The sequence below is a fragment of the Sander vitreus genome, chromosome 7, assembly GCF_031162955.1.
Source record: "Sander vitreus isolate 19-12246 chromosome 7, sanVit1, whole genome shotgun sequence".
In the NCBI taxonomy this organism is placed as follows: Eukaryota; Metazoa; Chordata; class Actinopteri; order Perciformes; family Percidae; genus Sander; species Sander vitreus.
In genome coordinates, this window is record NC_135861.1 from 32,329,233 (window position 1) to 32,353,124 (window position 23,892).

The window sequence follows — 23,892 nt, forward strand, 5'->3', positions numbered from 1 at the left end:
TCACCAAACTTGGGATCTTGATCTTGATGATGGCCAGACTGTGTCCACTGTGGAGTAGCTAGTCCATCGATTGTCTCAAGGAACATTTCACTTTACTAGGTCAAGGTTTTCCAAGATAACACATGCCAGCTACTATTTGTTTTAAACGTGGAATCCACTCAGGTGGTGGATGGTATGACATGCTATAGTCCTGTTACCATGTTTCCTTTTCTTAACACTAACCTTACCTATTGCTTGTTGGATCTGTAATGTTGCAGCCTTTAGCTCCAGAGCCCCTACCATCATGCACTGCCTCATCTTCTCCCTGCCCCAGCTGGTAGGATGGACAAATCCTTATCCTTACACTGATATGGTGAATGCAATATTATGTTACAGAAATGCACTTTATTAAATAATATATATTAGTTGATTTGATTGCTTAAAGATCATCTAGAAGGTATGATATCATTCTAAATGTTATTAATTAATGCCACAAGTTTCTTTATGACTTGTAATCCCACTGATGAATGGATCTGTTCATACAGTGTTCAATAATAAGACAGCACGATGTGTCACTGTCTAAATACTTTCTGACACATCTACATGTCATATCTCATAATCCAATAAGCGTCTTTGCTCTTACATTTGCCGAGAACATTCTTGCTCCCAGAGGAGCAACCCTTTCGATGTTCAATTCAGCATTTCAGTTTGATTTCCCCTTTCAACATTATTTGTAAAATTAGCTTGACTTTAGTCACACTTTTGGCGGGTATTACATTTCCCCAAAGGTAAAAGTACTTCAGTGCATTTCCCCAACAACACGCTGAGACTGTGAATCCACTGAAGCAGAACTTTTAGTCAAGCATAAAGCCACTGAGGCATGTTCCAATGAGATCAGTAGACTCGGCCCATGTGACATCTGACCAGTTCTCTATTTCCCTCCACTCTCTCGTCTCTGTATGTTTTTGACCAATGAGCTGTTTTGTGGTTTAGGTTGGAGTACTGCTCCTAAGAATAACTGTCACTGGGTGACTTTTTTGTTTTAATTTTTTTATTTTAAATTGCATTCTATTACATTTCAATGTCGGTTTGAATTTGATCAATGGTTCAGCCCTACTGGAGAGTGCAAGGGCAAAGCACTCAGTGACTGCTCTGAATTTGCCCTTGCTTCCCCTTTTTTTCCCCTTTTTCTGTTCACTTTACTTAATCACGCCGTATGGTTAACCCACTATATGCTGCTTTAATGGGTGGAGAAGCTGACATTGTACAGTATCTGTTGGAATGTACAGGAGAGGAGAGTATACCATGCCCACATAGGCACTGGACATCACACCCTGGAAAATAAGCAAAAATTTTACTTCTTTCAATATAGTCCAGGTCTAAAGTGCTTGTACCAGGCAAGTGTCAACAGGAATTGTGTTCAAATTGGACAATTCTGCAGCACACAATTACATTACAATGTTCAGCACCAATGCACTCATCCTAACCTAAACCAAAGAGTAGTTCCCCAACCATTCTGTGGTCACCAATAGGGTTGGGTACCGTTCACATTTTTATTGGTACCGATACCAGTTCCTGAAATTCGGTTCCGGTACCCAACGGTACTTAATTTCAGGTCCTTTCCCTCTGTAATGACAAAAAAAATATTCCAGTTGTAAAAATAATTCCAAACCTATTTATCCTATTTACTTAGAACATTTTGTTATTTATATAGAAGATTTTACACTCAAACGTGCTATGGGAACATAATGGGAACATAGGGCCTAATTTTAAGAAAAATCTTAGAAATGTGGGAACATAGGGCTGTGGTAACACAAGGCTGTGGGAACATAGGGCCTAATTTTCAGTGAAAAAAAATTCTTAGAAATGTGGGAACATAGGGCTGTGGGACCATTGGGCTGTGGGAACATAGGGCTGACCCCAATGCAGACACTGAGGCAGAACAGGTCGAAGAAAAAAGACTTAACTAAACCAATGTTCAAATGAGCAGCTTACAGTACAAGAAGTGCAAGAAGTACTAACACAAGAAGCCAGTCCAAACAAGCAACCAATCCAGACAGGCAAGGCAGGCAGCAGGTCAAAACAAAGACAATCAAATTGCGTACGTACAGTTCACTCCAACCATTAGCTAAAGGAGCAAAAGGTGCAGATCACTGACTGCAGGGGTTGGAAGGAGTTCCCCTGGCTCATCCTCTGGCACAGAAGCTCAGACATCATAGAAAACAGACTGGGTTCAAATCTTCCAAACTTTGGAAAAATCCTGTGATCAAAAGAGAGGAGCTGTATGTACACAAAAGAGGTGTCTATAGTGTACATGTTTTTCATAATATTATTATTTTTATTCTTATTTTTCTATTCCTATTATATATAGTTTTTTAGATATGTTGCTATTCTATTCCCATTTATTTATTTGTCTTATCTGTTGTGTTTGCATTTGAGCTGCTGTAACCAGGGAATGTCCCCAGAGTGGGATCAATAAAGTCTTATCTTATCTCATCTCTTCAGAACAATGTTCTGCGTTTGAAGCAGCTGTGCCTGTCAGGTAGTCTGGCTATCACCAGACCAAGCTCAATCTTTTAAGATTGAACATTAGTCTGGGGAGTCTGCTCTGTATTTTCTACTGCACGAGAGGCGTGATCAACGGGCCGTAGTTCAAATGACTCTGTACGCAATTGGATAGTCCTTCAACCAATCAGACCAACGACGTTGCCAACGACGTAGCAGCAGCAGCGGCATCAACGGTTTGCTGCACTTCGGTGGCCGCTATGTTGAATGTAAACAAGAAGCTGCTGGGTCGCTTCTCTATCGTCATCGTGTTAAACCCGCCAATAGTGCACCAGGTGGATAAGCCAGTTTGTGAATGGTTCCCGCAGATTTGTAACGTAAGCAGGATAGAAAAATGTACAGGTTTCCAGCCTGAGCTGCAGGGCGAAATCAAATCGTCGGCAGATCGGGCTGGGTTTACCCAGTCTACCTGTCAGGTGCTCTGCATGGTTCTCCTCACACAGTCCAAAGACATGCAGGTTAGGTTAACTATAGTCTGTATCCTTGACCTTCCAATTTCGGGTTTGCCCAGTTAGCGCCGAAAATCCGCCACATTTGAACGTACACATATTTCACCAGAACAAGTTCCTTCCCCAGGCTATTTTCCAGAGGCACCATTGCTCCGTCCGGAGATTAGCGCCGCCCAAGACGATTGTGATTGGTTTAAAGAAATGCCAATGAACCAGAGTACGTTTTTCTCCCATCCAGGAATGTTGTTTGGACTAGCCAGACCTTCCTCCGCAGCGCTGTGAAGGAAGGTCTGGCAATGCGAGACTAGGAATCACATCTCATCAACAAATGCAAGTGTGAATGTGAGTGTAAATGGGTTTCTCTGGTGTACCCAACTGTACTTTCCAAATCATTGGCAAGGCAACTTTAGTTATAGAGCACATTTCAGCAAGAAGGCCATTCAAAGTGCTTTACATAAAACATTAAAGAGCAGTTAAAAATATAAAAAACAGCTTAAAATATGTATTAAAAGAGAATAGAAAATAAAAACAAGATAAAAGGGTATTAGGTATTAAATAGTAATTAGGCACAAAAAGAAGTCTTCATCTTTGATTTAAAAGAACTGAGAGTTGCAGTTTTTTAGGGAGTTTGTTCTAGATATGTGGTGCATAAAAACTGAATGCTGCTTCTCCATGTTTAGTTGTGACTCTGGGGACAGAAAGCAGAGCTGTCTGAGCTGAGTGGAAGACACCAAGAAAAAGTTTAGTGTCGAGAAAAAAGTTAAAACCGCTTTGTCTTACACTTATTAGTGACGTGTCTAGAATATTCTTTTTTAGGAGTGGCTTGATGACACACAACCAGGTTATTTATGAATGAAGAATGTATTCAACAACTAAAGATATACACTACTAAATCCAAATAAAAAGGACGAATAAATGATAAACAAAAGATGATTAACACGTTCCCAGTAAGGTATTTGACAGTCAGACAACACGACACAGCAGCTGAGATCTCAAGGAAAGATATACCGAAAAGGCCTGAAATCCCTAGATCGCCGATGGAACATTGTGGCAGTGGTTATTTGTTTGGGAGCGACTCTGCTGGGCCGTTTGTGTCTCTCTCTCTGCAGCGGCAGGTCAAGGGTGAACCAACTGTTTCTTCAGTTCCAGCCTTTCACTTGTCGGAACACCAGGTTAGAGCATGAGGGTCTTGTTGAACTGTATTTTGAACTGCAGTTTCTCGAAGTCTTTACAAACTTCGTCGGGGCTTTGTTCGAACTCAATGGATCCGTTTTGAGTATGTGTGAGCACATGGGCCCAGGCAAGGAGCTTGCGTTACAGAAGATGGGGTTGCAGGAGAAAAGTCTGGAGAAAAAGGTGTAGCAGGGCGTCTCAGCCACAGGGACAGGGGACGCAGACTGGAACACGCAGGACAATTAAAATATTCTGAACCAAACTTTCTCTGTCTGACATTAAGTATTTCTAGTCTCACTAACCTAAATCTCCCAGAGATATTTAGCTCTCCTAAGGAGCAGAGGGGGTTTACGATGCCATGTGTTAAAGCACCCTCTCCTCACAGCAGACAAAGCTTTCGCGTTGTGTGTGTCCCTTTGACCAGGCATTTGGATCACTAACATACCCTAGTACTTTAAATGTAAACTTCAGTGTCTTTTGAATCTAGATTAGAATCACCAGTTGTGTCCTCTGGTGCCTTCTTTACTCTTCTGAAATGTAAGAGCATTAGCAGATCTCAGGGCGTTCCTCCTGAAGTGGAATCCTGTCCAGGGTTTCCACTGTCATCTTGAAGTCAATTCTGGATGAGTTTTGGAACTCACTAAAAAGGCTATTCACGCTACTTGCAAAACATTGTTTAATGGTATTTGAATTGGTTTTGCCTGGACACTGTGACAACACATATCCCATACTTGATATGGAGGCACTGACTGCTTGTCTAATTTTCTGAATTTTGTCAGTGAAGAATGAGGCAAATTCATTGCAGGCCTTGGTGGATTAAAGTTCAGATGCTACTGATTAGGTACTGGAGGGTTTGTTAAGCTATCGACAGTAGCAAACAAAGCATGTGAATTATTATTGTTTCAGGCGATAATGTCAGAGAAGAAGGACCACCTTGCATTCCTCAGTTCCAAATTATAAATGCATAGTCTCTCTTTATAGGTGTCATGATGGACCTGGAGATTTGTTTTTCGCCACCTGCGTTCAGCAGATCTTTTATTTTACCAGAGACAGCTTTGACCGTAGTGGGAGCAATGGCATCAATAACATTTGTAATTTTGTTTTTGTTGTTGTAATGTTCAGACCCTTGGAAATAATCAAGTCCAGAGTGTGCCCCTTATGGTGTGTGGGCTCTGTCACATGCTGAGTCAGTCCATAGTTCTCAAAAACACAACACAGTTCTTTGGTCCCTCTGTCCTGGGGGTAGTCAAAATGAGTGTTAATATCACCGGCAATAATTACACGGTCAAAGTTAATACAGATTATAGACAGCAGTTCAGTAAAGTCATCGAAGAAGGTTGCACAGTATTTAGGTGGCCTGTAGATAATTAGAAAAATAGCTCAAGGGGATAACCTCAGCGGAAGATGTCCCGTCTCGTCCAGTTTCTGTGTTTAGTTGGTTTCGTGGTTTCTGTTGGTTTTCCATTTCCTGTTTTATTTTGTAGTCTCTCTGTTCTCTTATGTGTTGTCTTGTTTTACTTCCTGTCTTTTCTGGCACGGAATCAGAGAATGTCGGACCCAAATGCAGAGACAGACAGGCAGTGTTGAGCTTGAGGATTTAATAAACAATAATCCATACAAAAAGAGTCCTGAAGATAGCAGGCAAAATACAAAAACAGGAACAGGCAGAATCCAAAAAAACAGGAATCACAAAAATACCAGGAACATCGAGACCAACGGGGTAAAATACCAGAACACCGAGACCAACGGGGTAGACTACACACACTCTCACAGAAAACAATACAATGACCTGACAACAGACAAAGGAAACACAGATACTAAATACAAGAGTTAACGAGCAAACAAGGGACAGGTGACACTAGGGCTAGGGAACAGGTGAAAGACAATCGGGGCGGAGCAAACAATCACAAAGGCGGGAAAACCAAAAGACAGGAAGTAATACAAGACAACACATAAGAGAACAGAGAGACTACAAAATAAAACAGGAAATGGAAAACCAACAGAAAACATGAAACCAACTAAACACAGAAACTTGACTGGACAAGACGTGCCAGAAGAGACACATATTCAAAAGAAGCCAAATTTCCATAAGATATTTGCATACCTTGGAATGAGTCATTAAACAAAATGGTGACTCCACCTCCTTTCTTATTCACTCACATAAAATGGAAGTTAGAAGGGGCTAACTCAATAAGAACAGCAGTTGTTTTGGTTTAACCAGGTTTCAGTTAAAAGCATAAAATCAAGATTGTGCTTAATAATACAATCATTGATTAAAAAAGATGTTCCTGCCAAAGACCTGACGTTTAGTAAGGCTAGTGTTAGTGTGTTAAAAGAATTATCTGCCTAATTTTTTTAAAACAGGATGTGGCTGACGAGGACTGGATGCTAAATGTGTAGTTGAGTGCTTCTTGTTACTTAGTGGATTCACCACTCTTTACTGTGATGACATAAATTAAAAAAGCTTTCGATACACAGGGCCCGGGCGTGGTTTGGTTTGAGTTTTTCCAGTAGTTTAAGTTCTTTTTTTGTGTCGAGTATATGTCTTAGAAGGATGTAGCTGCATATACAAAATAGACTGAGGAGTAGCCCTGATGTTTTTTGAAATTATTTACATAGGACAGCTGAAAAACAGGAATGGGTGAGAGAGAGGGAGGGCGCAGAAAAGGGCCATAGGTCAGAATTGAACCCGCGGCCGCTGCAGTGAGGACTTAGCCTCTGTACATGAGGGGCACGCTCAACCAGGTACTACTTTAGTGTCTGATATGAAGCAATTGCAGGCACAGCGCCATCTCCTGGAATGTCAATGTTAAGTCTGTTCAATTTCTGTACAAAAAAGCAAAAACCGAAATGATGTGCTGGATTTTTATTTTATTTGTATTGGTTTTCTAACCTGGCAATATAGTGTCAGTTTAGTTTTAGTTTTTCTTGAAGGCTTAGTTTTTATTTAGTTTCAGTTTACTAAAAATATTTTTCACTGCTTATTTTGGTTTCAGTTTTAGTGTACTATACTAATCCTGGTCTGGATAGGTGGCTCACACTTACCCCACCTATGTAGTATTGGCTGTGTATAATTACCCCACCTGTGTAGTACTGGTATTGTATAAAAAATACCTAAAACGTCCATGTGGCAATACATAAAGCATTAATCGGAGTGCTGTCCAAAGTACCTTTTTTATATTATTATCTATATTAAGGATCCAGCACCCAGTCTTTAAAGTCTTTTGCCATGCTAGCCATCAGTGCAGCGGTTAGATTTAGAAGTCTGTGACTGTGATACTGCGTGATGTGTTTAACGTTTGACTTGACCCTCAACATTTGAAACGAAAAGGAAATTAAATTATTTTTCTCCTTTATTTTGGACAAACGTAACCACCTATGCTTGTAATTTGTAAACTTAATTTTTTTAGGATTATTTGAAAATATACAGTATATACTATATATATATATATATATATATATATATTTAATACATTCTGTGTGTATATATATATATATATATATATATACACATATATTTATACTTATATTGTTTGTTCTGTTTAACCTGCTTGTTTAACTTATTTTAGAGAATGTGTGACGTGCACCTACAACACCAAAACAAATTCCTTGTATGTGTAAAAAACGTACTTGGCAATAAAGCTTTTCTGATTGTGATTTCTGATTCTGATTCTTTTTCTTGAGCTGCTTTTTTTTTCCGCCAATGGCCTTTGCCTCCACGGGCCGGATCAAAGTCTTCCGCGGGCCGGGCGTTCCCCACCCTAGATCTAAAGACTATAGAAGTGCACTAAACATAACACATTTTCATTGTACTGTAACTAAGAGTTGAGTGGATTAAGCAGTTAGGAGAGCCGGGGAAAACATTTGTCGTTGGACCTCTACTGACCCACCTCACCTCCAACCTGCGTGCTCTGTGTTAGTATGACAAGACTGTAGTACTTGAGTCTGGTCTCAGTCTCTCCAGTCTGCTGCTCCTCTGTCCCCACACGTCTTTAATAGCACAGCAAGTGTAGCTCATTCTTTTCCCCCACAGTGTTTTTATTAACTAACAACAAAGTATCCTCAGTTTGGACTTATAGTTTTATGCAGAAATATGTAGAAATGTATCATACTTTCATAGTAGCTTGTAACATTGTGTATAGGCCTGTAACAATTATTAAATAATTGTCTAATTGTCAATGTTTAAACATTATCGCGGTTTCTTTGTTTAACCTCAATTAATTGCTAACATTAGCTAAGGTCTTAAGAGGTATGACTGGTAATTGTGGATTTTGTTTAGATATGCCAAATGGTAATTGTGTGAATGCTGATTCAGCAGCATTCTTTCTTGAGCCAAAACACAAACGCAAAGTATTTTGAAACTGCGATTTTAGAGTCATTTTTTATTTTTATCTACACAAATGATATACCAATTTGTTCGCGAAGGCCTTCTGGCGCTCATGATGAGATCATTTTAGTTATGCCACCTATAGTTTAGGCCAGCCATCGTCAACTGCCGGCCCGCAGGCCACATCCAGCCCGCCAAAGCTTTCAGTCCGGCCCGCAGAACAAATCCTCGAGTAATCAAACTGCATTTAATTGGCAGTAAACCTGGGGTGTTAAGGAGGTTCTGAGATCTCGGGGCAGTTGTATACTTTGCCTGAATGGTAATCCAGTGTTGTGTAAGAGATGATGTTGCACTAACCAGTGAGGCTGTAAGAACCAAATATGTAAATATGATCTCTACATTGTGGATTGGGAATCAATCTAACATCTATTATGACTTCGTCACTTTAACATTACAAGTCAGGTTACGTTTAGGATCTAGTTCAGGATACCTCATTAAGAAAAGATAATCAGAATAATGCGAGAAACTGTGTTTACGTTTAAAAGCTGGTGCTGAAAGCAGCATGGCGGCAGCGCTGTGACATAAAACAAAGTGAATTTCACTGATGTATCCCTGTGGGTGGCGTACAGACCGTAGCACAGCCTACAAGGATTATGTTTGCTGGACTTGGCCCACTCTCTCCTCCTCTTTGGCCTACTTTTCATTGAATCATGCAGAGAAAGGCAGAACAAGAGCTCTCTCTATATATATACTGCAGGAATGCAGGGACAGATGGAGCCAGTGGGAGGGGGGGGGGGCTCTACAGTGTATAATGAGATACATTCCATCCCTAAATGAGAATCATTAAGTGTTAGTGCTTTTTGTCATTTGTGTTGTTGTTCAGTACGTCCTCCAAGCCAATTTTTTATGATTAACAATTTTTATTCATTTTTTTAACAGTATACTAACCATACAATTTACAACATGAACACTTTTTATGTGCTTATCCATCCTGTTTAGGATTGACCCATCTCCCAGAACAAATAATCTTGGGATGAATGGAGCCTGGGTCCCTGCAATCCGACATAGGTTGTCATGTATCCTGGTCCAAAACTCCTGGACCTTATCACAGGACCATAGTACATGAAGTAATTGGCTGTCCTCAACAACTTTTGGTGTGTCTTTCAGACCTATTCTAAGCAATCTGGAGGGAGTCCAATAGAAGCGATGCATGATCTTGAACTGAATCATCAACACAACTGGATCCAAAACCTTCGTGCCATTTTAAGTCACAGCAACATATTGTGTCCAGTCAGTTGTGATCAAACTGCAGAGACTCAGCAGCTGCCACGACCAATGTCTAGTCACGAAAGCAGGGCAACATATACTAATGGACCCCCGCCCTCGCCAGCCCACGCTGTCCCCATTTCCCTGCTCCAGCTCCCATCAGCAGCTCCAACCAATGCATTTTAAATGCACAACTGCAGCACTGTCTTACATTATTAAAAAATATATTAACTTGTGTCTTTTAAGCTCTCCTCTCTCTGATCATGTTATATTTCATTATGTTTGCTGTTTTGAACACCTGCTCTTTGGTTGGCAAAAATCCATCTGCATACAGGCAGAAAAGTGGTAAATTCAATTCTCAGTATTGATCTCAGTATTGTCTGCAGTAGACATAGAGTTGATAGCTCGCCAGGTAGAGTGTGTACCGTTAAGACTGAGTTTCCTGTCTGTCTCTCACTATTGAATGAACAAGCAGAAAGGCAGAGTATCAATACATGCTTATTTTGTATAAGGTATTAAAGTGTCAATATTTATTGTATCAACCTGCCCGTATAAAGCCTACAGAAAATGTAATCTGTCCCCACACACTGGAATATTGCAGTAATCCATACATATACACTGCATTCATATACATATTCAATACTAGATAGCCACCATATAGTCTATATCCTTGACGTTCCACTTCTGGGATTGCTCCGGTGCCGCAGGAAATTCCGCCGGATGCATGTATTTTCGCCAATGTCCGTCCCCTTCCTCTTTGTTTATCGGTGTTTAAAGCCCCCAACGTCTCCTTCCAGGCAGCACTGCCTGTAAAGCGCTAGGATTAGGCAATGGTTAGGGTTAAGGTTAAGGTTAGGGTTAGGTGCCTTGAAGTCAACGGTCGCAGCCCTGCCTGGAAGGAGATGTTGGGGGCATAAAACACCATTGAGCTTCCTCTTTCTTTGTGTCGGCGTTCTAAACTCCGGTGGATTTCTGAGGACTATGGTTAACTGCTCCTCAGATCTCTGCAGGGTAAATCCAGACAGCTAGCTAGACTATCTGTCCAATCTGAGTTTTCTGTTGCACATCTATTTTACAGCAGCTCTGTCCAGAGCTTAGCGCCGCCCAAGACGATTGTGATTGGTTTAAACGAATGCCAATAAACCAGAGCACGTTTTTCCTCCCATCCCGGAATGCTGTGTGGGGTAGCCAGACCCTCCTCCACTCCGGAGAGTGTGGATGGTCTAGTAAATCGAGACTAGCCATCATGTAAATATTGAAATTATTTTTTTTTTTTCGGTGTTTCTGAAAACATTTTAAGCGTGAAATAGGCCGTGCAGTTGCTGAATCTGTCTTCATTTCAGATCGAGAAAGGTCAATTTAAAAGATTTTCGCCAGATTTTGAGAGACTCTAGTCACGCTCATTCCACTCCCCGTTTCGGGGTTAGCACTCTACCAATCAGATGGGTCATTTGAGTCTGACTGCCGGCAGTGTCCGCGCCGCCAATTATACATGTCAAATCGGCCAAAATGATGGCTGACGGCCCCTCGGACGGACGACGGCACGGAACACACCGAACAGACTCGAGTCACTGATCTCGCCAGACTGCCCGAGTCTCGGGCTTTAGACACACATGCAGCCGTTGTGGAAGAGCAATCGAGTGCGGATTCACAGAACTCTGGGCCGTGTAGCCAAAGATGCTCTGTAAGAAGCAAATTTTTTTGATAGTTGGTTTTGTGCTTTTGTGGCTTAGAAAAAAGAAGACAAGAAAGAAATGTTGTTAATGTACTTATGCTTATCAATGCTAAATGTGCAGACTAATATCTGAAGAAGTCGACAGGTTTTATGAAGATGTATACTTCTCATCCTACTCTAGAGAGGAGTCTGTGATGAACAAGATGTTGATTGAATGAGTAGAGCAGTAGTGGTAGTGTGCACATCCCCACTGGTGAGGTGCAGGGCAGAAAGGGGCTGGATACTATTGAAAACAATGAGATGGACGCACTCTGCTGATACTCCCATACGTTTATTGTGCTGCCGGGTCTTCCTCAGGCAAATGGCATTCAACAGTGGCTCAAGCATATGTATGTACATAGTGGCACATACATGGTCAGCTGATCACGCGTCAGCTGAGCTCATTCAAACTAATTACCAAGACCTTGATCAGCTGAGCTCATTAAAACTGATTACCAAGGCCTTGATGGGCCTAAGTGCTACCTTTACCATAGTTACCACATAAAACCATTAGTGATAAAATTACATATACACAATATGCACACAGACAATGAAAAAATGAAATAAAAATGAATGAATGAATGAAAAAATTGGCCAAAACCCTAACTTACAAAATACCATTATGTGCTACACTATCCCACATTGACACTATTTTTCACATTAGACCAATCCCACACACAATATCACAAGAAAAGACATTACAGAAAAGGCTTTATATCAAATTCTTCATTTAAGCCATTTGGAGACATTGTGTTAAGGTAATAAATCCAAAAAGTTTCTCTCTGAAGAAGCCTGATTGAATGAGCCCAGGCTTAAGACCTCCTATTTAACGAAGAATCCCTAAGTGTAGTTGCATAAATGAGTTTGCAATCGCCACAGATGGTCTGGTAAGATATTAACTACCACGCACACATAATGCAAGCCACTGTGTATTAGACTGAGTTCAGATTGGTGAACTGATGTGTGGTTTCTGTAACATAATGAAAACAAGGGTTAATGACATGAATTTATAAATCTGATAAGGATTTATGGATACATTGGAGCACTTTGGTTTTAGGGAATGTTTCCGTGAGGTGATTAAGATGTTTTAATGGGTATACAAATAGTTCTGTACTACTAACCTCAGGGACCTGAGAAGAAGATTTGAGGTGAATAGGGGTATCCATCAAGTTTGCCCGGCTTCACCTCTGCTTTTTATTAGGGTTGCAGAGATGTTAGCGATTATGGTTAAGAATAGTGATGATATTCAACAATTGAATGCAATGGGATGCCCACTAATCATAGGTCAACTGGCGGATGATACTACCTCATTTCTGAAAAATGAAACACAAATTCCAAAGGCTCTAAAATCATCCCCCTCTTTTCAAAAGCATCAGAACTTTACTTGAATTCATATAAATGTAACTTGATGGTAATCCACGATCACCCTTAACCTGCTATTCAAGCCATACCAATCACAAATGAAGACCCAGGGAACACTTTTTTTTAAAATTAATATCAGTGCAGATGTTGAAAGTGCCTGGAACCTCTTTCATGAGTGTTTTCCATTATAATTAATAAGTATGCTCCCCTAAATACGTCAAAGGCCGAAACAGGGTTTCTTGACTTGGTTTTCTCTTGATTTAACAAATATCCTCCATGAACGCAACGTGGCATGGGCAAAAGCCATAAAATCAAATCAGAACTCTTGACTGGCTGGTCTTCAGGCAACTACGCAATGCATGTACTCTCAAAATCAGAAAATCCAAAGCTGATCATTTTCTTTCTCAAACCACTCATTACCTGAATAATCCATCAACATTTTGGAAAACTATCAAATCATTATAGAAAACAGTAAAGGCCAGGAGCTTCCTTCAAGCATTGTGAAAGACTCACAAAATGTTACTGACAAGGCCAAAATGCTTGATTGTTTCAATGAACATTTCATAGCTTCAGGATTTTTATTTGAGTCATTCAATCCTCAACATGAGTGTTCATCTACAGTTGAGACTGTTGGCCCAGATCCTTCTAGTCAGTCTTTTAGTTTCAGTCCTATTACAGTTTCAGACGTAAATAAAGCGCTCAAGCATTTGGACACAACAAAATCTGCAGTCCCTGATAAACTGGATCCCTACTTTTTAAAGCTAGCAGCAAATTGTATTGCCGTGCCTTTAAATAATATTTTTAATCTGTGCTTGAACACAAATGTCATTACTCCCATCTGGAAATCAGCCTTTGTGGTTGCTCTGCTCAAAGGTGGTGACCCCTCTATTTTAAATAACTACAGACCTATCTATAATTTGTCTGTCCTGGTCAAGGTTCTAGAATCCCTTGTCAGTGATCAATTAAAGGATTTTTTAACAGTAATAATGTTTTATCTGACTTCCAATCTGGTTTTAGAAAAAGGCATAGTACATCATCAGCAGCTCTTAAGGTTTTGAATGACTTTATTGAATCCATGGACAACAAGCAGCATTGTGCAACCCTTTTTATTGACCTTTCTAAGGCATTTGATACAGTGGACCACATAGTGCTGAAGCACAGACTCTGTAGGGCTGGACTTTCCGAACAAACTGTCAGCTGGTTTGTTAATTACCTTACAGACAGAACTCAGTGTGTGCAGGCGGAGGGCAGCACTCGCTATCTCAGAATAACAAAAGGCAAGCCTCAGGGGTCAGTCTTGGGGCCACTGCTATTCATCATCTATATCTATCTACCTACCACTTGAGACACTCTACACAACTTTTTTTTCTGTTCCTGCTGTACGTTTCTCAACAGCTAAGAAAGCCTTTAGGTTTAAAGCCCCCTCAGATTGGAATAATCTACCTGTAAATAATCTCTCCCATCCTTTAAAAATGCCCTGTTTTCCTATTACAGTACCAACTGTACCTGTCCTTAATCCATTAACACCATAACACCTCTTCTAATATTATGAGTGGTATCCAGTTTCATTCTTGCTTTGTCACAAACTAGATTATGACTGACTGATAATGTTTTTTATTTATTTATTTATTTATTATTTGTTATTTATTTGATTGTACTGTATATTCAATTATTGTTAAGGACCCCCTCGAAAACGAGATGGTGCATCTCAAGGGGTTACTCCTAATAAAGAAATTTTCAACAACAATAACATTGATCATGTTATATTATATCAACGTGTCTAATGTAAAATTTCATTTTTATGCTGATGACACTGCACTGTATTGCTCAGCACCCACCCCAGACCAGGCCCTCTCCCAGTTTCAACTTGCTTTTAATACGCTTCAACATAATCTTTATGATTAAAATGCTGTTTTAAATGCTGAAAAAACAAGTCGTGCTTTTTTCAAATTTAAAATCCAAATTAAACCTGCCTTCAATTCTCACTTCCCAGGGTACGAAGATTTAATGTGTTTCTAAGTACAGATATCTTGGTATTTTAAAAGATGAATCTCTTTCTTTTACTTTTACATATCATATTCAGCAGCTAGCAAACGATTAAAACTTAAACTAGGTTTTTATTTTAGAATCAAATCCTTTTCAAATCAAATCCAAATTCCGTTCAAATCTAGAAAAAGGCTGGTTGCTGCCACTTTTATGTCTGTACTTGACTATGGTGTTTTATATGTGCATTAGAGTCCGGATTGGGCCAAATTTTTCTGTCCGAACCTGGCCTGCGTCTGACAGAACCGTGACCGATCCCGGCCTGAGCCCGACAGGCATCAAGAGATTTATGTCCGAGCCCGACCCGAGCCCGACACAGTTAAAATCTAATTTTTTTCTCATACTAATGACACATGTAGGCATACGTTTGTTTGTGTGGAAAGCTTTTATTAAGCAACTGTAGGAAGGCATTCGGAATGTCAACAGATGTGCGCATTAGTGCACACGGGGCAACAAGCTCACGTTAATAAGCTGTTAAAATGTTCAATGTGATAACCTTCACTGCTTGCTTAGTTTCCGACCGTGATCAGAAAACCAGGGGAGACTCGGTACCTCCAGGGCCGACGTTATAACATGAATAACTCTGCTCCGGTCGCATTTACACGTCTGCTCCTCTTTCTCTATCTCTCTTCTGACCAGCTTCCACATAGACACATACACACACAGACACATGAGCGCTCTTAAAGGAGCCGCAGCACCATTTTACAACAAATGTCTTATCACGCTGATGTGACCGAGCCCGGCCCGAACCCGACCATCATTTCTAAATATCTGTCCGAACCCGGCACAGCCCGTCGGGTACCGTCGGGACCCGTCGGGCTCGGGTCGGGTATCCATGCCTTAATGTGCATGCTTCGTCTCAAAGTTTACATGCACTGGACACTGTATACCATGGCGCTTTAAGGTTCATCACTGGTTTTAAAGCCCTCACTCACCATTGTGAACTGTATGAACGTGTTGGATGGCCTTCTCTATCAACACCGAGACTTAAACACTGGCATATCTTAATATACAAGGCTATTTTAGGTCTACTTCCATCTTACCTTCTGACCTATATCAATGTAAATAGTATCAGGATTTACAATCTTCGTTCCCAGGATCTTTTCCTTCTGTCTGTTCCAAAGGTTAGAACTGAAATTGTGAAAAAGGTGTTTAAGTTTGCTGCTCCCTCTACATGGAACAAGTTACAGAAATCCACGAAACTTAATGAGCTGGTCTCATTAGTCGCTTTTAAGATGATGTTGAATGACTTGGAGGCAGCCACATCTGACTGTGGATGTTTTGCCTGATGTGTTTAAGATTGTGGTCGACTTTGAGGGATTTGCTGTTTCAGTTGTTTTATGTTTTTAGTGGTTTTATGTATTTTGTGTTTGTATGTGTGGCGTGTCCACACACTGTGGAAATGAAAGTGAACACAAACACAGACAGAAAACCAAAACACACCAAACACACTGCAGGCATAACAAAATTAAGAAATAAAACAAAACACATTCACACATACACAAGACTGTCACGGTGAGGAAGTCACAGCAGCATATAGTTTTAATATTGCTACAGTTTCTGTCCCACTCCTCATCATCCAGTGTAATACTCAGATCCATTTCCCATGTCTTTTTGAGGGCTGTCTAGGCGCCATCCCCCAGGTTCTGCATAAGCATAGAATAATACCCAGAAGCCTCATGACCTTTTCCATAATTCAAAAACACCATATCTAAACATGTTGGTGCCTTCGGGGCTGAAGAACTGGATCCAAAAATCCCCACTAACAGATGGCAAAGTTGCAAATATCCAAAAAATTGAGAACTAGGGATTCCAAATACCTGTACCACATCCTCAAAGGATTTCAATATGCCACCTAGATACAGATCCCCCAGTGTGACAATTCCCTTTTCTAACCAATCCCTTCAAAAAAGGGGAGATCTACCAATACATAACTTTGGATTTCGCCAAACACTTGGTCCCAATGGCATTTAAGTGAGAGATTATCAGATGTGTTTTTGCCTCACCATACATTTTAAAAGACAGGCTTTGGAAGGCCGATATTGGGGTAAGAACAGATTGCTCAATACAATACCAGGGTGGGACTCTCTCAGGCGGAAGTGAACAGTGGGCCTGATGCCTTAAGTTAAAAACATAGTAATCTTTGGTAGACCCGAACCTCCTCTAGCAATCGGTCTTTGTAATTGATTAACATTTTTACCAATCCATATAAATGTCTTTGTTATCCTTTCAAACCATTTAAAATATGACAGGGGAAGAGATTGGACAAGGTAGTTCAGTTTGGGAACACAAACCATTTTTATAACATTGACCTTCCCTGCTATTTAGAGATTGAGAGTCGCCCACCTATTAACGTCACAAAAGATTTTATTAAATAATGGATCCAAATTTTTTAACTGGGACAATACATTGCTTTAGCCACTGAAATGCACCTGATTGGAAGGCTGTTACAGGGGCACTGAGCTATCAAAGCTAATGCTTCTGACTTTGACCAATTAACCGTATAACCTGAAGATTTCGATAAGAGTAGACAGGGTATTGATCTGCTAGTTTCAGACACAAAAAGTAATATATTGTCCGCATAAAGCATAGGTTTGTGCACTACACCTCCTACCATAACACCTGGGAAGTTAGTCCCCCCCCCCTTATGCTGCCAAAGGCTCTATGGCTAAACAATAGTAGCCTAACGGCTACTTTTATGCATGGACTCATTGAAGTGGGCAAATTGTGTTTGTGCGTATAAGGAGTGGATAGGCAGGCAATAAAAGCACCAGAATGAAACAACTGCCACCTAAAAGTCTTTTGTATTTAGATGTATGAAGATGGAGGCAGCCAGTGATGATCAGTGAGCTGTGATTTGTAGCTACTCACATCTGGGATCATCTCTTACTGCAGACTGTCAGGAAGGTGTGAATAATTAAAGATGTGTTAGATACACTGTGCTAGTAGCCTGGTTTCACCTGACATTGTTTGTACTTGGTGTTGGGGAGATGGCACGGAGATTATGGACCTCACTCAGTGGCTTCTGGATGTAGTGTCAGAGACAGATTTTGGATCACTGTTACACTAGGTCACTCTAACCACGCCATCAGCAGTTTTCAGCCAATGACTCTGGGGCTCAGACAGATAAACAACTACAAACCAAAGCCCCCCCTCCATCAATGACCAGCGACTGGCTCATGACGTGAACGCCTTCTACGTCATTTTTGAAAAACCATGCAGTCCTGCCTCCATCCCATGTGACTCCATTCACCAGCTCCAGCCCTGCTGCCACACCTCCCCCACCCCCATAGGTGTCGGGGCCTCATCACTGCTCACCCCAGAGTACCCCCTCCACTACAACAACCCTCACAATCCTGGAAAAAGATGTTGAATGGCTCTTTAAAAAACAAAATCCCCATAAAGCAGCCAGACCTGACTCTCTCTCTCCCTCCACATTGAAGCACTGTGCTGATTAGCTGTCTCTGGTGTTCACAGACATTTTACACACGTCACTGAGGACATGCCAGGAACCAGCCTGCTTCAAGTCCTCCACCACTTCGGTAAAATAGAATAGGACTACATAGAAACTATTTGGAGACAAAGACAATAAAGTCACAGTGGTAAGATTAAAACTGCAGCTGCAGAGTGTACCACACTGAGATCTAGTGAAGGCTTTGTCTGTATTAATACCATAAAACATAGTGCCGGAGTCACTGTAACATGATACCAAACGATACAATTAATTGTACATTAATATATAGTGAGGGAATGAGACATATAATAATGTGCTAAAGCACATTATTATACTACACTAAAGTGTAGTAGTACTATAGTATACAACATGATTTATAGTATATTACAACAATATAACAGTATATAGTAGAGGGAAGAAGTATAGTCAAGTATAGTGCAGCAATCTAACAGAATATAATAATAATAATAATAATAAGAATTTATACTTTATTAATCCCGCAAGGGAAATTACAACTTTATTACTCTGTTGTTAGTAACACACATTACACACAGGCCTGAAATACACACACATGCTCAGTCCCTATACATTCACTAATGGAGAGATGTCAGCTACTGCCCATCCCCCATAACATAATATTATCATAGTGTAATAGAATATGACGACACAAGGGCCGGTACCCTCAGCATAACACTGACATGCTAGTGTTGACACGTTTGATTACTGAGAAAGCAGGCTCTTCATGCTGTGCAGAAGGAATGCTAGTTGGCACAGTTTCTTATTAGATCAACTATTTCTTTAAACTGACCTTTTGATTTGTGTCCCCTGCAGAAGTACTGATGGATTCAACAACGGCAACAGCAGAGCTGGGATGGACCATCTACCCATCACAGGGGGTGAGTGGAACAAACCAACACACTGGGAACAATAACACACAATGTGACAGGGGCTGTGCTGACTTCACTACAAACGATGAACATCTGCTGATTGACAGCTGGAGACCCAGACACATCAGTGACTACACTTACATGCACATAATATTCCAGTTTTTGCCCTTATTCCAAAAAAGTGTGGTCTAGACCTACTCCATCTGTAAAGTGTCTTGAGATAACTCTTGTTATGAATTGATACTATAAATAAAATTTAATTGAAATTGAATTATTCCGACTAAGCTGTTTCCATGGCTAATGAAAGTGAATATTCCACTAATATTCCTGTTTACATGCAGCTGTTCGAAGCCTGTACGGGGATATGTATAACGCATTCTGTGTGTCACGTAAACATCCTATCCAGAATATAATCAAAAGCGGGATAAGCCTCATAACGGAATAATTAATGTCCATGTGAACACACGATTCAAACAACATGTAAGCTACGTGGTTTGAGCGATAGCAGCGACCACCAGTGATCTGGACAATCTGGTGGGTCGGGCCATAAATATCAACATCCTGATTAATAGTGGCTGGGTGAACTGATGCATCTTAAAGCGTAACTCTCGCCAAAATGCAACCTAGGGTCTTTTTGTGAATGTATCCGAGTCAAACTTTTGTTTAAAAGCATAATTAGGATGGAAACGCCACTTTTAAGATTATCGTATTTTTGTTTTTCGGTCAAATGGCCTTTTGAATGGGAGTGCTAGGGACACTACTATGATCGTATCGAAATCGCCATTTTTAAAACTTTGCACGAAGTATCGCCAGGGGCTCTACACATGAACTCCAGCATTGAGAACATTGTTTGTGTACACAGAGTTTACTAAAAAGAAAGGTTTTGAAAAACTCACTTTAGCAGTTGGTTTTTCCGATCGCCGCCATCTTGCCAGTGAAAAAGAGTCAATCTCTGAATGCAACGTAACAGGGAGGAGAGTAAAGATGGAAAGCTCCTAAAGCTTAGTTCCATATAAATGCACGGATAATTTGTCGTTTTGTCGTTAGTGAAAAACAATATTGACCTTGTAGTTGAAAAAGGAGCCTCATATAAGAAACAATACTCAAATCAAAATGCGGATATCGGAGATCAACTCTTTTTGACTGGCAAATTTTTCTAAATGCGACCTCAGTCTGAACGGTCAGATCGGAATTCATGCGGCTCTGTCACTCTAGAGCGATTCTGTGCTTTCCCATGGACTTTACATGTTAAAAAATACATCTATAGCCTATCAGCGAATACATCTTTTGTGGTACATCAACTTACCAGTCCAAACTATTAACTAATCCTTGTTTAAATCATCATGTTTTAAAAGTTGTAACATGCACTAATAACATAATCCAGAGTTATTTAACGTGCATAATGATAAGATAAGATAAGATAGACTTTATTAATCCCACACTTACTGCAACATTGCGGGCCACATTATAAAAAATAATGAGGTCAGTCAAAAAAAAAAAAAAAAATCGGAATTGAGCATTAAGGGCTGCAGTCTGAATGTAGCCATATACACAGACAAGTTTTCATGGGCAGTAGTCTGTGCTGACTGTTTATTTCCAGACAGCCAGTATACCAACTGTACAGACTTTAGCTGTAAGCTAGCTAGCAACGGACATATCGATTGTGTGTGTGTGTGTGTGTGTGTGTGTGTTTGTTTCCAGTTCTCTATTTCCCTCCACTCTCTCATCTCTGTATGTTTTTGACCAACGAGCTGTTTTGTGGTTTAGGTTGGAGTACTGCTCCTAAGAATAACTGTTACTGGGTGACTGTTTTTGTACATTTGTTGTGTGTCACTGAATAAATAGTTTTCTTTCTTGTCTGTCTTCTAGTGGGAAGAAGTTAGTGGCTATGATGAAAACATGAACACCATCCGAACATACCAGGTGTGCAATGTCTTCGATAACAGTCAGAACAACTGGGTACGCACCAAATACATCCGCCGCCGTGGTGCTCAGCGCATCCATGTCCAGATGAAGTTCTCAGTACGCGACTGTAGTTCCATACCCAATGTCCCTGGCTCTTGCAAGGAGACCTTCAACCTGTATTACTATGAGTCTGACTCGGCCACAGCCACTAAATCGTCCCCACCTTGGATGGAGAACCCCTGGGTGAAAGTGGACACCATAGCGGCTGATGAGAGCTTCTCTCAGGTTGATCTTGGTGGTCGCATCATGAAGATCAACAGTGAAATTCGGAGTTTTGGACCGGTTTCGCGCAATGGCTTCTACCTCGCTTTCCAGGATTATGGCGCCTGCATGTCACTCATCGCTGTTCGAGTCTTCTACAGGAAATGTCCCAGTGTGATCCACAACGGTGCCATCTTCTCTGAGACTCTGTCTGGAGCAGAGAGCACCTCTCTGGTGGCAGCCAGAGGGGTGTGTGTTCCCAATGGGGAGGAGGTGGATGTACCCATCAAGCTGTACTGTAACGGGGATGGCGAGTGGATAGTACCCATCGGGCGCTGCATGTGCAAAGCTGGGTATGAGGCGGTAGAGAATGGTACAGTCTGCAGAGGTAAGGAGCCCGCAGTGATGCTCTACTACACCACACCTCGGTTTTGTTTTCTTGATTTCTTGTCGCGCATTTCTCAGTTTTTAGCTGAGGTGGACACATTAAGGCCGGCTACACAGTGGCTGCGTCGCGTGAGCGTGTCCGCTGCGTGGCGTGTCCGTTTATATTTCGGCTCCCATGTTAACAGGTTAGAGCTTACGCACTGCCTGCGTGACACACACGTCTCAGGCGCAGCTCGAGCCACACCGAAAACGTGTGCATTCTAGAAATAAAACCGACGCCTATTTTTCACGCGACGCGCAAGCGTGTTGGAAGCGTTTCTAGGCAAAATAGAATAGGAAAAGATGTCGACATAAATGACATGTTGATGTTTGAAAGTCTCTAGGTTTGGATATAAATGCAGATAAATTATTTTCAAATATTGCACCTGTCAATACATAGCGAAATATTCTGTAGCCTATTTTGCCGTCAATACTGCCGACGTTGTCTTTGCTGTAATCAAATCAGTCTATATTTATGTTTAACATGGTATTTCATTTTATCAATGGGAAACATACATGTGTACAGACAAGGCTAGCAGCAGCAGCGCCGGGTCAGACACTTTTCTGGTGTGTAAAGACATAGAAAATCGACGCAGCTGACAAGCAACAGAAACGCCAAGCTCACGCCACGTAGGCAGTGTGTAACCGGCCTAACTCTGCGGTGTTTACCGTTGCACATTAGCCTAGCAGCTAGCGGAGCTTCCGTCTGCTTATAGCTTAGTCCTGACAAAACCGCACAGTTAAATTTCAGCCTGCATGCACGTTTTGTAGCCTAAAACAGAGCAGCTTATATTGGTAGAGAGAGCATTCTGAACTCTCTGTGGAATAGATCAACGGAGAGGAGAGAAAGCAGCTGATACTTTTCCGGAACACCCATATCATCGGATTTTGAAATTAAAAAGCCATTGAATTTTTAGCACTGAATATTTGTGCATTTAAATTATTTATCTGAATTTTTGGCCTCTGAATTTCACTCAATTTTTTCAACTTATTTTCACCTTTATTTTTCTAATTCAGAATCAAAAATTCGACATTAAAAAATTCAATATACCAAATTCAGATGCAAAATATAATGTATAAAATTCAACTAATATACCTTTAACTTGCTCAAATTCAACAGGCCAAATTCAGCTGCAAAATGTAATTTTATAAAATTAAAAGGGTAACTACCGTTTTTTTTTTTTTCAACCTGGACCCCATTTCCCCATGCATTTGTGTCTAATAGACTGATGTGACCAAAAATCTTTGAATTTGCTCCAGTATTGAGCGAGAATGGCAATGACGAGCCGACACGAACCGAGCTACAATGTAACCTAATGGGGCAATTGTGGAGCCCTGATTTTTGTCCAATAAAACAGATTTTTTTTTTTGTACTTACGGGCTCAGATTGTTACTAAAAGTGTCTGACATCATTATCGATCTCAGGACGTGATGACTTTTTGTCCGAAGACAGTGGAGAGTGTAACGCGAGACTAGAAATAGGCGTTCAGGATGTCTGTTGTTACGGAGTAGGCTACAGAAATGATAGGTTTGTGTTATCTTAAAGATTTTCAATATTTCATATTAATATTAACATTATAATTGGATGGCCGCCGGTATTCATTTGAGCCAGAATACAACGGACAAAGAGAGAGAGAGAGAGAGAGAGAGAGCGCGGGCGGAGGAGGGTGAAGCAGCGGCTGGAGGGCTGTGAGGCTCGGGATATTGGTAGTGCTCCTGTGGGTGCTGTGGCCCTATATGCCCAAAGAATATATTGCAGTTTAGTGGCGTAGCGACTTCACCAACTTTGCCATGCCCAGAGCCATGCTGCTGCTACCAGCTGTAGCTGGTAGTCTGTAAATGTGTTTGCGGCTGCATCTTTGCCTGACCAAAAACAAAGCAAATATTTCACTCATAATTACTATCAATTAGCGCTGCGGTTTTGCCTAAAGCCAATGCTACCGACTTAATGCTGCAGTTCAGAACAATATGCAAAATGTCAATACACCAGCTGTGGTTTATTGAAAGAAGTTTCTTTTTCACTTGTTGTTGGTCACATGTTAAACTGATAGCTAAACATACCATAGTTCTCTCTCTGTACT

General features: G+C 40.9%; 1 protein-coding gene across 1 annotated transcript in view; it reads left to right on the forward strand.

Annotated features, from left to right (window-relative positions):
• The window catches only part of LOC144520403 (ephrin type-B receptor 2-like), a 63,650-nt gene that overhangs the window by 16,776 nt on the left and 22,982 nt on the right, over positions 1 to 23,892 (forward strand). The window contains 4 exon segments of the mRNA XM_078254084.1: positions 18,101 to 18,202; positions 18,356 to 18,420; positions 19,164 to 19,228; positions 21,065 to 21,773. Coding sequence (XP_078110210.1) covers positions 18,101 to 18,202; positions 18,356 to 18,420; positions 19,164 to 19,228; positions 21,065 to 21,773 — 941 coding nt within the window.